Source organism: Pecten maximus, chromosome 17 (assembly GCF_902652985.1).
Source record: "Pecten maximus chromosome 17, xPecMax1.1, whole genome shotgun sequence".
Lineage (NCBI taxonomy): Eukaryota > Metazoa > Mollusca > Bivalvia > Pectinida > Pectinidae > Pecten > Pecten maximus.
Window position 1 is genome coordinate 63,481 of NC_047031.1, and position 19,555 is coordinate 83,035.

At 36.0% G+C, this 19,555-nt stretch overlaps 2 protein-coding genes across 2 annotated transcripts; one reads left to right on the forward strand and one right to left on the reverse strand.

Annotated features, from left to right (window-relative positions):
- Positions 1–458: 458 nt before the first annotated feature.
- Positions 459–4,953, reverse strand: LOC117315788. The gene is made up of 4 exons (XM_033870151.1): positions 4,454–4,953; positions 1,956–3,327; positions 1,325–1,543; positions 459–1,097 (listed from the first exon to the last, which is right to left on the reverse strand). Exons 2-4 carry the CDS (start codon positions 3,324–3,326, stop codon positions 564–566), a joined length of 2,124 nt encoding a protein of 707 aa, XP_033726042.1. The 5' UTR covers position 3,327; positions 4,454–4,953; the 3' UTR covers positions 459–563.
- Positions 4,954–8,580: 3,627 nt separating this feature from the next.
- On the forward strand, positions 8,581–11,232 carry LOC117315582. Its single transcript, XM_033869834.1, has 2 exons — positions 8,581–8,977; positions 10,188–11,232. Exon 2 carries the CDS (start codon positions 10,197–10,199, stop codon positions 11,130–11,132), a length of 936 nt encoding a protein of 311 aa, XP_033725725.1. The 5' UTR covers positions 8,581–8,977; positions 10,188–10,196; the 3' UTR covers positions 11,133–11,232.
- Positions 11,233–19,555: the final 8,323 nt, after the last annotated feature.

Below are 19,555 nucleotides of genomic sequence, written 5' to 3' on the forward strand. Positions count from 1 at the left end.
AAACAGCATGGCATCAGAGTATTAAAGGATCATGTTATCAACAAAACAGCATGGCATCAGAGTATTAAAGGATCATGTTATCAAGAAAACAGCATGGCATCAGCATATTAAAGGATAGTGTTATCAAGAAAACAGCATGGCATCAGCATATTAAAGGATAGTGTTATCAAGAAAACAGCATGGCATCAGAATATTAAAGGATCATGTTATCAACAAAACATTATGGCATTAGAGTATTTAAGGATCATGTCAAGAAAATAACAAAATAGCATGTTATCAGAATATAAAAAAAATGTTGTCATAGAATATCATCAAAATATCATGTTAATCAAGATATAATCAAAGTAGCATGATTAAGGTGAACATAATTTTCCAATGGTTAATGAATCCTGATATTACAGGAATTAAGTGATTTCATTTGAGAAAATATAGATATTTACCAAAATGTCCACTAACATGTGACCACATAGCTGATACAAAAAACATCTAATCAACATTACGTCCGATGAGAAATGATAAAATATCAATGTCATAATATCCACCAAAATAAACTGTACACCTTATCACTCCTCCGGGTCACTATTGTCGCTATCAGATCCGTCTACAAGTTCTGGAACCTTAGCAGCGTCTTCCAGAAATGCAGACCAGTCTTTTACGCCCCTAACACTTCCCACATGTCGTGCATATCCCAGATACCAAACAACAGCTGATACGTGTGCGCATGTGCCGACAACTCGAGCTCCAGTCTTGCATTGACAAAACCAGCCTAAAACAACAGCGGGACTGTACTCAATCCAAAGAAGATATTTCTTCGCACTGGTGTGTCGACTTTGAATACGGGCACGTAGCATACCATTAACCTCATCATTAACCATGATAGTGTAGTCGCCGTCCTCGCTTAAGTGCTCTGATGTGTAAGAACGAGCAAGCTTCACTTGGTACACTCCTATAGTCAGGTTTCTGATGTCTTCTTCTGACATGGAGGGAAACTGGTCAACAGCATCGGCAACATCTATAGATTTCCAGGAGTGATTTCGGGTGTCGAGATTCTCCTCCTGGACACGCTGCTGAAGAGCATTCCCCTTGGACGCCAGAACCTAAAACAAAAAACAGATACTTTGATCCATTCATCATTCATGCCACAATTCCAGACTCAAAATAACCTTATAACCATTTTTTGATATAACGATAATGTTAAGTTTTTGCAAAGAGATGTCTCTACAAATGTAAAATTAATCAACTCTAGTGACAAAAATTATGGTAATACACATTCCGACTCATGAGATATAGTGTATCCTAGTTTATCTATTTAAGTTTTTATTACCTTCATCTTAGCTGCTACCAGTTGGTCACCTTCAGTTGTGCCAGTGTTGAGTGGTGTTCGGTAGCGGTTGCACAGGGCTGCAACAAGCCGCACGTAGTCGCCGATGGCTGGTATCTGTGTGTTCGGCATGACATTCTGAAGATATCGCCACTGCTTCAACCGTCCATTTACTGACTCGACTATCCATCGTATTTTTGTAACGAGTCGAGAAGCATTGGCCTGGAACAGAACATAACACAAACACTTTAAATATTTTTTTCTATTTATGACATTCTGAACATATTTAATCAAAGTGACAGATGTTCCCCAACAAGTGTATAAACATGTAAATAATATGGATACAGTTCGCAGTAGCTCTATATGATGCGTTTGTCTGCAAACATCTGGCATTCATATTGACATGATGTATAAAAGTTCAATACTTATTTATGTTTACATTCCATACATTTTTTTTCAAAATGTATGATGACTGCACAATATTTGGTAATGTTGGGAGCATCAACACAACACTAATTATAATTGTTTATGTCACAGAAGAATTGCAATGGAACAACCTCTAGGTAATTGTATTACTTAATTAAATTGTAGGTTTATACTCATAGTAATAACATTGAATATTTTGTAATATTACCTCTTCTGTTGTGTGTTGTTTTTGACCTTTCTGAAGGAATGTTGGCATCTGGTACTTTATTCCGAGTTCACTCAGAAACTCCAGGGAATCCCTAAATCCTCTGTCCACAACTAGGAGGTCATCTGTCTGCAGCCAATCCTTCATGTTCTCCATGTTGGTCTTGATATTGTGTTTCAGTATGGAAGCATCGTTGTTTTTTGAATCGGCGTGATATGGTCCCAGAATAGAAACGATGTACCCAGTTGTCGTTACGATTACCATGGGTTTGACGAGTGGTCTATTTTTATGTATGCTGTAAGATCTTCGTTGAAATTGAAAATTGTTACTCTTTTCAATGTATATGTATGTGCCGTCCACAACTAATATAGCGGGTTTGTTGATCATGGTGCCAAACAATTCTTGCGCTAGTGGTCTTGTATGGTGTTCAATTACGTCATCTCGTGTTACATGCTGGAATCCCACATTTCTTGGTGTGAAATTAACAGAAAGAAATTGTCTTGCACTCATAATCGCCCTGCGCACACTAGATTTTCCTATATTAAATAAAGTGGACAGTAGTCGGTTTGACATACCTGTTCTCAATTTAACGAGCAATAACGCAATACATGTTCTACTTGTTCGGTTTTTTGTACATCTAATGGATGTGCTACTCGATAAAAGTAAGCACAAGTCATTGAAGTCAGCTTTTGTAATGCCTGTGAGATTCTGATAATCAGCATCAGTTAAAGAATGGTTATTATCAAAGTCAATTCGGTATCGTTCATTTCGCACTGCAATAGCTCTTATGTTTGCAATTAGTGACGAAATATCAGTTTTATTGAAATATGTGCTGCCTTCCTGAGAATTCGTCGAGTTGTCGGTCACAGAGCAAAGTGCCTCTTCATTAAAATATTTATCTGAATCAAGGTGTTTACAGCAACATCTAGATCCAGCTAGAAGCAGATGACCCTTTTCTACAAATAGTCTAGTTCTGCAGTCGATGGAAACTGTCATCAATTTTGAACCTCTCTTTTTGCATATACAGCAGGTGGAATGACTGTTACCAGATGACAAAATGGGTAATGGAATATTTTGAGGACTTTTAAATTGGTTATCATTTCTAGGTTTTTTAGGCGGTGGAACATAGTTCGGATCTTTTGGTGTATCTTCACTATCGGTCACATTTTCACACAACTTAGGTTTTACAGTTTTTGCTGACCTTTTGTATTTCACAAAACATGTTTGACATGTTACGTCATTTGCTGCAACTTCTATGGTTAAATGCTGAATAAAGCCTTTGTAGACATCAGTGTTCACAAATCTTCTTTCTTTTGGCCGTGTACGTTTGCCACAAGCAACGCATTGAAAAGACTTGGGCCCGGTCCCTGGCATTCTGCAATACAAATCATAAATAATATTTTAGTATAAGTTAACAAATATTAATTTCTTTTTACATATTTTGTCAATTTAGTGGTTAATATATATATATATAGTATAGCCCATGCTTTTTTAATTGAGAAAATACAACAGGGTTTAATGAAAACTAGTTTGAAATGATTTTAATACATTGTACTAAATAATTTAGTATTGACCTATTTTAAATGCTTAAATACTTTTCTGCATTCCTGGTTAATGTCACATAACCAAAATTTAAGTGAAAACTCAAATCAGGTCATAAAAACATTAATAACACAAATATAACACTGAATTTGGGAAATCATGTTTTTTTTTTGTTGTTTTTTTAAAGACAAAATTCTGATCTAGATTTGGCTTAAAAGAAGTAAAATTATTTGATTTTTTAATATTAAATTATAAAACGAATTTCACAGACATACTTGGAAGATTAAAAAAAAAAGAGAAAGAAAAAAAGGTCATTTTAATTTCCAAAAGGAAAAATATATGACGTCAAGCGGTCTTGAACCCGCGATCTTGTGCATTGCGGCCAATCATTCAACCCCTCGACCACGCTGGCGGAATGTCAAAGTACAAAGTTTAAATGCAATTTATACGTTTGGAAGTAAAAGCCAGCAGCGTAAATTTTTCACGTTCCATTTACAACCACATTTTTCGATTTTCGACTATTTAAACTGTGCGAGTACCTTAACATTACAGTTATTGTAAAAATCATGGTATTTTATACATAATCTTCTAATAAACCTGTCCTACGACGGTCAGTGTAGCCGTTTTTGAAGATGTAAACACTGAAACACTTTGCAGCTGTCGTCTGCCCGCGTCGGGGCAGCAGAAGAAACACATAATTTTCTTTCTTTTCAAATGATTTGTATAGATCTACCATGATCATAACATAAAAACAATTCTTTATTGATAACGAAAAACAGCAAACACTAGGGGATGTACTGTTGGGCCTGTCGTAGTTAAAGCCACGGCGACCGAGCGATCGAAAGCAGCACTGTACATTGTATGTGTATGTTAATGACAGGACTGAAAGAAAAGGCCACTTTATACGGAAGAAACTTGCACTTTGGTCAGATTTTGGGAACAGATCAACGCTTAAATACCTGTTTCTACTGCTAACATCTTCTGTTGAACAAATCCATCAGCCAAACTTCAAGGAGGACGATCAGTTCTCTCTTCTGTCATCGCGAAATAATGTAAACAAACACGTCTTCGATGCCGGTCTATTACAATATAACGAAACAGCCATGGTGGTGACGCTTTCCGGAATTAAGTTTATGTTTTGCGAGATAAAAATATGCCTTGAAAGTCAATATTTTATATTTATTTCGAAAATATAAATTATACATATTATTTTGAACAACAATACGGATAAAATGAATTTTGTTTTGATTTTAACAAGATGATTATTTTCTATTTGAGTTGTCTTCCGGACTTCTGAAAACCGTGCTTTCCGGTCGTTTTTTTAATACAGTATACCTCATGGCAACAGCGTCGGGGGCAATCGTCGTTTTTTTCTTTTTAGGATTTGGCCGCATTGATGTCCCAGCATAAAATTCAACACATGCACGTAACATTTTTATTTTATTCCATTGGCAAAATATGATGCTGGTACATCCATGCGGCCAATCTCAAATTTAAGTTTTTCTGAGTGAAATTTCCAACAAAATGCCTAAATCCCGCATATCGGCGTCAAGTAAACTCATTTTTTGTTAGATTTTGACAATTATTTAAAAAAACGAAAATTGTCCCCTAGAACTACGTTTATTCAACTTCTTATTGAGGCATACACTTAAACTAATTGTCACAGTTTAATTTCTCTAAATTTTGGGGCCAAAAATGGCCCTTATTGCACCTTATCCTTTCGGGTTGATAACGAGGGTTTAGTGACTATTCTGAACAAGCAGTCCTCTAAATCTAAGCATGTTATGCTTTTATTGCGGCCTCTAGTTCTATGTCTGCTGAGACACAATATCAATTTTAAAGCTATTCATATCCCAGAAATAGATAACTCTATAGCGGATGCCATTTCTCGCAAACAGTGGTTACGGTTCCGAAAGTTGGCACCAGGAGCAAATCCAGAGCCAGACAACATACCAGAGAAATTTCTACAGCTGCTTTGCAGGCTGAAGGACGTCAATTGTTAAGTGCATCTTCAGCCCACAACACTAAACTAGCCTACCAGACTGGTTTAAATAGTTTCGAAACATTCGGGGATAGTTACACATTACAACGTAGTTGGCCACCAACTGTAGAGCAAGTTGTTAATTTCATAGCATTTTTGTCGATCAATTCGAAAGCACCAGCAACAGCTAGGTTATATGTTTCAGCTATCGCGTATAACTGTAAGCTGAAGGGGGTTCAGACATTACCCAAAGTTTTTTGGTTACCAAAATTTTGGAGGGTATGAGACGACTAAAGCAACACTCGGACACTCGCCTTCCAATTACACCTTGCATTCTATCAAAATTTATTGCGTCACTCAGTGATTTGTTCCAATACATATGAGTGCAAACTGTTAAAGGCAGCTTACCTATTGGCATTTTTGGGGTTTCTGCGTGTAGGAGATTTAGTGGTATCCCATAGGGATCTGTTATACCGTGTTATCTCCCTGTATGACGTATCTATTCCTGACGATGGCAGTTGTGTCCACCTCAGGGTGAAATATTCCAAGACAGATCAATATGGCAAAGGAACCACATTGTTAATTCCCACGTTAGCTGGTAACATATGTCCAGTTGAAGCGGTGCGTCAATTTCTAAAGTCACGGAATGAAAATAGGGGGCCTCTCCTATGTCACTTTAACGGGGACCCCATGACTCGTTATCAATTCTCAGCTGTATTGCGCAAATCCCTAAATGACTTGGGTGTTAATAGTAAAAAATTCAAATCCCACTCATTTAGGATTGGAGCAGCTACAGCAGCTGCTGACGCTGGTCTCTCAGAGGCTGGTAGGTGGAGTTCTAATGCATTCAAGTCTTACATAAGACTCCTACACTTGGTAAAATTAACCCCTACTAGAATTGACGATCCTAACATTATCTAAATAAATGCATGCCATATAGGTACTGTTACTCGCTATGCATGTACTTTAATGAGCAAAAAGCATTTAAGATAATTATATGGTGGTCTGGTTTGCGGGATCTTTCCTGGTAAAAAGAGCGCAGATGGCAGCAATAAGTCGTCCAGGAGGGACCAATAAGGTATTACCATTTGGTGGCAGGGCTATAGTGGCCTAACGCTGGAACAACTTTGGCCGAAATTATTGCTTTTTGCCAGGATCGGCCCTCCTCCTAAGGCTATTTTGTTACACTGTGGTGGGAATGACTTTGGAAAAATGTCATCTTTTAAGGGGGGGGGGGGGGTCCTTCTTTCCACCATCTTAGAAATTTGGGGGGTTGATTTACAATCTTAATTTTTCCCTTTAGGGGCTCGTTCGGTCTCGGCGTTTCCGCTCCCAAACTTGGTTGACGGGGTCAGAAAGCATTGTCGTTTTACTTCAATGCCTTCTGACCATAGCGGCTACGCGGAAACTAGGGACTTACAATTACCGACAGTAGGGCCACCGTTTGCCGGGGACTACATGGAGGTAAGCAATTTTGGGAGCAATAGGCTCCATACTGTGAATATTGTTGTGTGAACTCATCGACTTGATTGATTGATTATATGAACAATATTGATTGATGGCATGGATCATTATTTCAATTTAATTGATGAATTTTATTGAGGGCTGCCAGTTGTCGCCGCCCGCTTATTAAGTAAACTTAATGACTATGATCTTATGATGAAATTGGAATAAATGTTTAATTTTGATTCTGTTTAAGGCTGCCAGTTTTCGGCGCCCACTATATAACAATATAATATCCGTGACCAAATAGCCAAACCAATAATAAAATATAATATTTTATACATGTGGTTTTGTTATCTCTCTTGCAATACTGTTATTACACATTAGGTCTTACGATACAGTTATGTGATACATTTTGTGAATTGCTGTTTTGTAGTCGTTTTGAAAAAGTCCTACTTTTGATGTTACAAGATACAATATCAAAGAAGTTTTATTTGAAGTCGTATATGTTAAACAAAGATCATTGGCTCTGAAGAGCTATTTCTACGAATAAACATAAGTTAACTACAGGGAAAGTTTATAACAAAAACGCGAGTAATATCACAGCATGCAAGTTATATAAAATGACTAGGGGAAACGAAAAACAACAAGCGACAATGAAGGATGTTTGATTTGTGTTAGAGTACTACATGTATATATGAGGCACTGGTGTCCAATTACACCCAAATGTGTTCTCGTTTATTTAAGCATTGATGTCATGTTTTTTAGTTTCATCGGGGTATGAAACAAATTTTGTTTGCAAACTGTATGAATCCGCTAGCGGATTCTAACAGAAGTTTGCAAACAAAATTTGTTTCATACCCCGATGAAACTAAAAAATAATTGACATCAACGCTTATAATTAATTTTTGAAAATGATTTTCTAATTTAAAACATGTTTTATGTACAATTTTACTGGTTTTAAATGGGGTTATTTTTCTCAAATCAATACGCAACGTCAAATGTCGTATTCTGACGTCACATTTTCGCGCCATTCTCGGAATTTCTTTCATAGAAGAATGAAAAGAATTTTTCGACCAATGACATTTGAGTATTTACCATGAAAACAAAGAAAATTAACTAAATAAATATACTGCTGCAAATAAGTATAACTATATAAACATCATATCTATTGTTATTTTATTGTATCAGACTGTATGACCATAGTCAACATTACCGCAGTGTATTTACACTGGGACAGGGTATCTAAGACAGGGGCGTAGCTTCCTATACGCAGGTACGCAAGTGCATACACATAATGTTCAACAACAAAACAAAAACAACACAAAACTTAATCATTGATTGTCATTGTTTTTATTTTATTTTTGTTTTGTTTCCTATAGCCCCTCCCTCACTTTCGGCACCACATCTACGTACACAGCAGGGCTAGCTACAGTGTACGTATACCCCACTGTAACGCGTCTGTGGAGGACTGTTAACTAAAACGAGCATCGCCAGTAATCTATAATGTATACCTCATACTGGCTGGGGTACGTGAATTAGATTGAAAACGTAGACAATTGAAGGAGCTATATATATGTATAGAGCACTTGTACTTACTGTTAAATGTATTTACCCACAGGTCATGTGTGTTGTAGCTTGAGTGACCGCAATACCTGTGATATTGTGGTCACTCAAGCTAGAACACCATTTTAAACTTGAGCTTGTGTCATCGTGTCTACAAAGCTCACTTCGATATGATATAACGGAATTTTCAATGTTTTATCTGACTACAATTGCTTATTTTACAACATTAACGTAATATTTTTTTAAATCACTCTTTCCGGTCGGGATTTGAGCGCGTGATGGCTCTAAACGTGGAAGGATATCGGACTACCTAGAGAAAACGTTTTTTTTTTGTTTGATCGGGGAATCGAAATCCGGTCACATAACAGAAAGTGGAGTCTTGCTACCACTGTTCCGCCAGAGGAGTAAACAGTTATAGCTTTAGTATCTTGTTTACACACGACATACCTTCGACCATTGATTAACCAGACCTGGGTATCTCCCGGAACCAGAGGTAAGTACTAAATATTGGTAAGGGATCGTTAGTAGAGGTAGAGGGAGAGGGCGTTACCCTGGTGGTGGTATACAAGTCCCGGGAGTTGCCGTTACCCTGGTGGTGGTATACAAGTCTCGGGGGTTGCCGTTACCCTGATGGTGGTATACAAGTCCCGGGGGTTGCCGTTACCCTGGTGGTGGTATACAAGTCCCGGGGGTTGCCGTTACCCTAATGGTGGTATACAAGTCCCTGGGGTTACCGTTACCCTGATGGTGGTATACAAGTCCCGGGGGTTGCCGTTACCCTGGTGGTGGTATACAAATCCCGGGGGTTGCCGTTACCTTGATGGTGATATACAAATCCCGGGGGTTTCCGTTACCTTGATAGTGGTATACTACTCCCGGGGGTTGCCGTAACCTGGATGGTGGTATACAAATCCCGGGGGTTGCCGTTACCTTGATGGTGATATACAAATCCCGGGGGTTTCCGTTACTTTGATAGTTGTATACTACTCCCGGGGGTTGCCCTAACCTGGATGGTGGTATACAAATCCCGGGGGTTGCCGTTACCTTGATGGTGATATACAAATCCCGGGGGTTTCCGTTACCTTGATAGTGGTATACTACTCCCGGGGGTTGCCGTAACCTGGATGGTGGTATACAAATCCCGGGGGTTGCCGTTACCTTGATGGTGATATACTATACTACTCCCGGGGGTTGCCGTAACCTGGATGGTGGTATACAAATCCCGGGGGTTGCCGTTACCTTGATGGTGATATACAAATCCCGGGGGTTTCCGTTACCTTGATAGTTGTATACTACTCCGGGGGGTTGCCGTAACCTGGATGGTGGTATACAAATCCCGGGGGTTGCCGTTACCCTGATGGTGGTATACAAGTCCCGGGGGTTGCATTTATCCTTTTCGTCGCGTTGAATTAGAATAGATCCTCGAGTTTCTTTTCATCTGATAAAATGATTCTATATCCAAGATATTGCTTTAAGTATGGTGTTCATGCCATTAATTATATCACCTAGGTACAGACCAATTGCCATAACTTCCCTGAAGATTTGTACACGTTTAGTCCTTAACATCATGGACGGATCTCAGAAGGACTAAAGTAATTATCCAATTCTCGGTATTTACTTTATAGAACATACATGTAGCTATATAGATATATCCTTTACGTATGTGTGTGGAATCATTTAAACAAACTTATCTGTATTTCCAGGTTCCAGGAATGAATATCTCAAGAAAGGTGAAGGTTGGTGTCACTTTAACGGGATGTGCAATATTATTGTTATTCCTCAATAAGGGATACGTATCGCGTGAGTCTAGCCATACCTCCTTAACCGCACAGTATCTTAAAGTCAGAAAACAACCAGCTCTGATCACACTGTTTACAACTTGGAAGACATTCCCAGAGATATATGACGTATACAACAATACCTTACGTAACTGGCCAAGACTACTGCCTGACGTAACGATCATAGTGTTCACTAATGATCACATTCCGGACAAGTATAAACAGTTAGGCTGGACGGTGTTGCCAGTTAAACATCAAGTCAAAGGTCACCCTATTCTCAAACACATGTTTCTGGAAGCAATTCAGCTACAACCACATTCACAACTATATGGATTTGCCAATGCAGACTTACTCTTCACGGATTCTCTCGTGGAAAGTTTGCGCGCTGTTGTCAGCTCGCCTGTATTATTTAAGAAAACTTTCTTGGTTGTTGGACGCCGCATGAACACCCCGAACATCACGCGCGAGGAAGCAAGCTCGTGGAGGAATATAACCAAGGCTTCAAAACGGGGAAAGCTTATGGAGGCCACGCGCGGCATTGATTACTTTATAACGTCTCCTAACTACCACTGGAGACACATACCCGGCGTTCAAGTCGGACAGAAGTTATATGATAATTGGTTGGTTTGGGACGCTCGGAGAATGGGCTACCATGTGATCGATGTAACAAACACATTGCTGGCCGTCCATCAAGATGCACCTTACCCTAAACAGCACGGACGAATGAATCAAAATCTTGTATTGATAAAGGAACCCAGCCAAAAACTCTATAACCGGGGAGTCGTGGCGTGTTGTAACCTTTATACCGTACACATTAATCGGACCATACGTCTTCAACGCAAAAAGTTACCAAAACATTGTTTCCATTGATTATACCTGTAATATTACGTCTGGTGACTTATACCTGTAACATTACGCCTGGTGACTTATACCTGTACAATTTACCTGTAACATTACGTCTGGTGACTTATACCTGTAACATTACGTCTGGTGACTTATACCTGTAACATTACGTCTGGTGACTTATAACTGTAACATTACGTCTGGTGACTTATACCTGTAACATTTACCTGTAACATTTACCTGTAACATTACGTCTGGTGACTTATACCTGTAACATTTACCTGTAGCATTACGTCTGGTGACTTATACCTGTAACATTTACCTGTAACATTTACCTGTAACATTACGTCTGGTGACTTATAACTGTAACATTACGTCTGGTGACTTATACCTGTAACATTACGTCTGGTGACTTATAACTGTAACATTACGTCTGGTGACTTATACCTGTAACATTACGTCTGGTGACTTATACCTGTAACATTTACCTGTAACATTACGTCTGGTGACTTATACCTGTAACATTTACCTGTAGCATTACGTCTGGTGACTTATACCTGTAACATTTACCTGTAACATTTACCTGTAACATTACGTCTGGTGACTTATACTTGTAACGTTTACCTGTAACATTACGTCTGGTGACTTATACCTGTAACATTACGTCTGGTGACGTATACTGTAACATACGTCTGGTGACTTATACCTGTAACATTTACCTGTAACATTACGTCTGGTGACTTATACCTGTAACATTACGTTGGACTATACTGTAACATTACGTCTGGTGGACTTATCCTGTAACTTCCTGTAACATTACGTCTGGTGATTATACCTGTAACATACGTCTGGGACTTATACCTGTAACATTTTCCTGTAACATTACGTCTGGTGACTTATACCTGTAACATTACGTCTGGTGACTTATACCTGTAACATTTTCCTGTAACATTACGTCTGGTGACTTATACCTGTAACATTACGTCTGGTGACTTATACCTGTAACATTACCTGTACTGTAACATTACGTCTGGTGACTTATACCTGTAACATTAGTTGGTGACTTATACCTGTAACATTACTCTGGTGACTTATACCTGTAACATTTACCTGTAACATTAAGTCTGGTGACTATACCTGTAACATTTACCTGGAACATTACGTCTGGTGACTGATACCTGTAACATACGTCTGGTGACTTATACCTGTAACATTACGTCTGGTGACTTATACCTGTAACATTACGTCTGGGACTTATACCTGTAACATTTACCTGTAACATTACGTCTGGTGACTGCATACCTGTAACATTACGTCTGGTGACTTATAACTGTAACCATTAGTCTGGTGACTTATACCTGTAACACTTTACCTGTAACATTACGTCTGGTGACTGATACCTGTAACATTACGTCTGGTGACTTATAACTGTACACATTACGTCTGGTGACTATACCTGTAAACATTACGTCTGGTGACTTATACCTGTAACATTTACTTGGAACATTACGTCTGGTGACTGATACCTGGAACATTTACCTGTAACATTACGTCTGGTGACTAATACCTGTAACATTACGTCTGGTGACTTATACCTGTAACATTACGTCTGGTGACTTATACCGACTGTAAGCGGTGATTATACCTGTACATTACCTGTAACATAGTCTGGGATGATACCTGTGACTTTACCTGTAACATTACGTCTGGTGACTTATACCTGTAACATTATTTCCTGTAACATTACGTCTGGTGACTTATACCTGTAACATACGTCTGGTGACTTATACCTGTAAACATTACGTCTGGTGACTTATACTGTAACATTACGTCTGGTACTTATACCGTACATTTTACCTGTAACATTACGTCTGGTGACTTATATTCTGTAATTACCTGTAACATTACGTCTGGTGACTTATACTGTAACATTACGTCTGGTGACTTATACTGTAACATTACGTCTGGTGACTTTACCTGTAACATTACGTCTGGTGACTTATACCTGTAACATTACGTCTGGTGACTTATACCTGTAACATTACGTCTGGTGATTAATACCTGTAACATTAACCTGTAACATTACGTCTGGTGACTTATACCTGTAACATTACGTCTGGTGACTTATACCTGTAACATTACGTCTGGTGACTTATACCTGTAACATTTACCTGTAACATTACGTCTGGGGACGTATACCTGTAACATTTACCTGTAACATTTACCTGTAACATTACGTCTGGTGACTTATACCTGTAACATTACGTCTTGTGACGTATACCTGTAACATTACGTCTGGTGACTTATACCTGTAACATTACGTCTGGTGACTTATACCTGTAACATTACGTCTGGTGACTTATACCTGTAACATTTACCTGTAACATTACGTCTGGTGACTGATACCTGGAACATTTACCTGTAACATTACGTCTGGTGACTTATACCTGTAACATTACGTCTGGTGACTTATACCTGTAACATTGCGTCTGGTGACTTATACCTGTAACATTACGTCTGGTGACTTATACCTGTAACATTTACCTGTAACATTACGTCTGGTGACTTATACCTGTAACATTTACCTGTAACATTTACCTGTAACTGTACTATACCTTGGACATTTACCTGTAACTTAGTCTGGGACTTATACCGTAACATTCTTACATGTCTGGTGACTTATACTGGTACTTATACCTGTAACATTACGTCTGGTGACTTATACCTGTAATACCTGTAATTACGTCTGGTATACCTAATTACTGACTTTACCTGTAACATTACGTCTGGTGACTTATACCTGTAACTTACGTCTGGTGACTTATTACCTGTAACATTACGTCTGGTGACTTATACCCGTAACATTTACCTGTAACATTACGTCTGGTGACTTATACCTGTAACATTCGTACTGTGGTGACTTATACCTGTAACATTACGTCTGGTGACTTATACCTGTAACATTACGTCTGGTGACTTATACCTGTTTTAAAAATTACGTCTGGTGACTATACCTGTAACATTTACCTGTAACATTACGTCTGGTGACTTATACCGTAACATTACGTCTGGTGACTTATACCTGTAACATTACGTCTGTGAACTATTACGTCTGGTGACTTATAAAATGTAACATTACGTCTGGTGACTTATACCTGTAAACAATTAAGTCTGGGACTTATACCTGTAACATTTACCTGTAACATTACGTCTGGTGACTTACCTGTAACATTACCTGTAACATTACGTTCTGGTGACTTATACCTGTAACATTATGTAATCTCTGGTGACTTATACCTGTAACATTACGTCTGGTGACTTATACCTGTAACATTACGTCTGGTGACTTTATACCGTAACAAATTACGTCTGTTGACTTATACCTGTAAAATTACGTCTGGTGACTTTACTGTAACATTACGTCTGGTGACATTATACCCGTAACATACGTTGGTGACTATACCTGTAACATTACGTCTGGTGACTTATACCTGTAACATTACGTCTGGTGACTTATACCTGTAACATTTACCTGTAACATTACGTCTGGTGACTTATACCTGTAACATTACGTCTGGTGACTTATACCTGTAACATTACGTCTGGTGACTTATACCTGTAACATTACGTCTGGTGATTTATACCTGTAACATTTACCTGTAACATTACGTCTGGTCACTTAAACCTGTAACATTACGTCTGATGACTTATACCTGTAACATTACGTCTGATGACTTATACCTGTAACATTTACCTGTAACATTACGTCTGGTCACTTAAACCTGTAACATTACGTCTGATGACTTATACCTGTAACATTTACCTGTAACATTACGTCTGGTCACTTAAACCTGTAACATTACGTCTGATGACTTATACCTGTAACATTTACCTGTAACATTACGTCTGGTGACTAATACCTGTAACATTTACCTGTAACATTACGTCTGGTGACTTATACCTGTAACATTTACCTGTAGCATTACGTCTGGTGACTTATACCTGTAACATTTACCTGTAACATTTACCTGTAACATTACGTCTGGTGACTTATACCTGTAACATTACGTCTGGTGACGTATACCTGTAACATTACGTCTGGTGACTTATACCTGTAACATTTACCTGTACATTACGTTGGTGACTTTAACTGTATACATTACGTCTGGTGACTTATACCTGTAACATTACGTCTGGTGACTTATACCTGTAACATTTACCTGTAACATTACGTCTGGTGACTTATACCTGTAACATTTACCTGTAACACTACGGTCTGGTGACTATACCTGTAACATTTAACCTGTAACATTACGGCTGGTGATGATACCTGTAACATTTACCTGTACATTCGTGGACTATACCTGTAACATTACGTCTGGTCGACTTATACCTGTTAACCATTTACGGTCTGGTGTAACCTGTACATTACGTCTGGTAACATTTAACCGTAAACATTACATGAACATACGTTGGTGACTTTCTACCTTGTAACATTACGTCTGGTCACTTATACCTGTCAACATACGTCTGGTGACTTATACCTGTAACATTTACCTGTAACATTACGTCTGGTGACTTATACCTGTAACATTACGTCTGGTCACTTATACCTGTAACATTACGTCTGGTCACTTATACCTGTAACATTTACCTGTAACATTACGTCTGGTGACTTATACCTGTAACATTTACCTGTAACATTTACCTGTAACATTACGTCTGGTGACTTATACCTGTAACATTACGTCTGGTGACGTATACCTGTAACATGACGTCTGGTGACTTATACCTGTAACATTTACCTGTAACATTACGTCTGGTGACTTATACCTGTAACATTTCGTCTGGTGACTTATACCTGTAACATTTACCTGTAACATTACGTCTGGTGACTTATACCTGTAACATTTCGTCTGGTGACTTATACCTGTAACATTTACCTGTAGCATTTACCTGTAACCTTATCTATGACGTTGTGTTTTTATATTGTGAGGTCTGACAAAATGATGGTACCGTTTTGAATGAGATGTTCAACATCGTTAAGTATTACTTAGATGAATGTCAAAAATAACATTAAAAAGAAGAAACAAAATAAAAAAAACAGCTTATTCTCCTTTCGTGTCATCGTGATCTGGAACGAATTTCACAGCGGTAACGTTTTGATCAGACAAAACAAAAACACTCATGATGCAGTAAAAACGATTATATTTAACAGAACTTGACATAAAAATTGTTATATGTTTTACGGTTTTAGCTATCTAAAGTTTTAATTCGATTGCTTCAGGTGATTCTAATGAATAACAAAAACAGGATTGCTTCAAGAAGAAGCACTAGCATTACCATAAAATAAATTCTAAATTGTTGGTACCATTCAATAGATTATATATTGTGGGTACCGTTATTTATATTATATATTGAGGATACCGTTATATATATTATGTATTGTGGGTACCATTATATATATTATATATTGTGGGTACCATTACATATATATTGTGAGTACCATTATATATATATTGTGGGTACCATTATATATATTATATATTGTGGGTACCATTACATATATATTGTGGGTACCATTATATATATTATATATTGTGTGTACCATTATATAGATTCTATATTGTGTGTACCATTATATATATTATATATTGTGGGTACCATTTTATATATTTTATATTGTGGGTACCATTATATACATAATATATTGTGGGTACCATTATATATATTATATATTGTGGGTACCATTATATAGATTATATATTGTGGGTACCATTATATATATTGAGGGTAGCATTATATTTATTATATACTGTGAGTTCCATTATATAGATTCTATATTGTGGGTACCATTATATATATTATATATTGAAGGTACCATTACATATATATTGTGGGTACCATTATATATATTATATATTGTGTGTACCGTTATATATATTATATATTGTGGGTACCATTATATATATTATATATTGTGTGTACCGTTATATATATTATATATTGTGTGTACCATTATATATATTATATATTGTGGGTACCATTACATATATATTGTGGGTACCATTATATATATTATATATTGTGTGTACCGTTATATATATTATATATTGTGAGTACCATTATATATATTATATATTGTGTGTACCGTTATATATATTATATATTGTGGGTACCATTATATATATTATATATTGTGAGTACCATTATATATATTATATATTGTGGGTATCATATATATTATATATTGTGGGTACCATTATATATATTATATATTGTGGGTACCATTATATATATTATATATTGTGGGTACCATTATATATATTATATATTGTGGGTACCATTATATATATTATATATTGTGGGTACCATTATATATATTCTATATTGTGGGTACCATTATATATATTAAATATTGTGGATACCATTATATATATTATATATTGTGGGTATCATTATATATATTCTATATTGTGGGTACCATTATATATATTATATATTGTGGGTACCATTATATAGATTCTATATTGTGTGTACCATTATATATATTATATATTGTGGGTACCATTTTATATATTTTATATTGTGGGTACCATTATATACATAATATATTGTGGGTACCATTATATATATTATATATTGTGGGTACCATTATATAGATTATATATTGTGGGTACCATTATATATATTGAGGGTAGCATTATATTTATTATATACTGTGAGTTCCATTATATAGATTCTATATTGTGGGTACCATTATATATATTATATATTGAAGGTACCATTATATATATTATATATTGTGGGTACCATTATATATATTATATATTGTGGCTGCCATTATATATATTATATATTGTGGGTACCATTATATATACTAGATATTGTGGGTACCATTATATAGATTCTATATTGTGTGTCCCATTATATATATTATATATTGTGGGTGCCATTATATATATTATATATTGTGGGTACCATTATATTTATTATATATTGTGGCTACCATTATATATATTATATATTGTGGGTGCCATTATATATATTATATATTGTGGGTACCATTATATATATTAGATATTGTGGGTACCATTATATATATTATATATTGTGGGTACCATTATATAGATTATATATTGTGGGTACCATTATATATGTTATATATTGTGGGTAACATTATATAGATTATATATTGTGGGTACCATTTTATAGATTATATATTGTGGGTACCATTATATAGATTACATATTGTGGGTACCATTATATAGATTATATATTGTGGGTACCATTTTATAGATTATATATTGTGGGTAACATTATATAGATTATATATTGTGGGTACCATTATATAGATTATATATTGTGGACACCATTATATATATTATATATTGTGGGTACCATTTTATAGATTATATATTGTGGGTAACATTATATAGATTATATATTGTGGGTACCATTATATAGATTATATATTGTGGACACCATTATATATATTATATATTGTGGGTACCATTTTATAGATTATATATTGTGGGTACCATTATATAGATTATATATTGTGGTACCATTATATATATTATATATTGTGGACACCATTATATATATTATATATTGTGGGTACCATTATATAGATGATATATTGTGGGTACCATTATATAGATTATATATTGTGGGTACCATTATATATATTATATATTGTGGGTACCATTATATATATTATATATTGTGGACACCATTATATATATTATATATTGTGGGTACCATTATATATATTATATATTGTGGGTGCCATTATATATATTATATATTGTGGACACCATTATATATATTATATATTGTGGGTACCATTATATATATTATATATTGTGGGTGCCATTATATATATTATATATTGTGTGTACCATTATATATATTATATATTGTGGATACCATTATATATATTATATATTGTGGGAACCATTATATATATTCTAAATTTTGGTACCATTATATATATTATATATTGTGGGAACCATTATATATATTCTAAATTTTGGTACCATTATATATATTATATATTGTGGGTACCATTATATATATTCTATATTGTGGGTACTATTATATATATTCTATATTGTGGGTACCATTATATATATTAGATATTGTGGGTACCATTATATATATTATATATTGTGGGTACCATCATATAGATTATATATTTTGGACACCATTAGATAGGTTATGTATTGCTTTCTTTTTGTCGATTTGCATTCAGCATTTTTGTTGTATACTCATGCTGGATTTCTTTATATGTTTTTTAAAGGAAGAGAGTGCGAGTATAACTTACACAAATGGTATAAGTATCCTCATTAACTTTCTGGTATTCAATTCTGCTATAAGTTACAGCCGATTTCAAATATCTTGCTATTTAAAACTAACTGTGGAATCGCCTTTTTTATATGTAAACC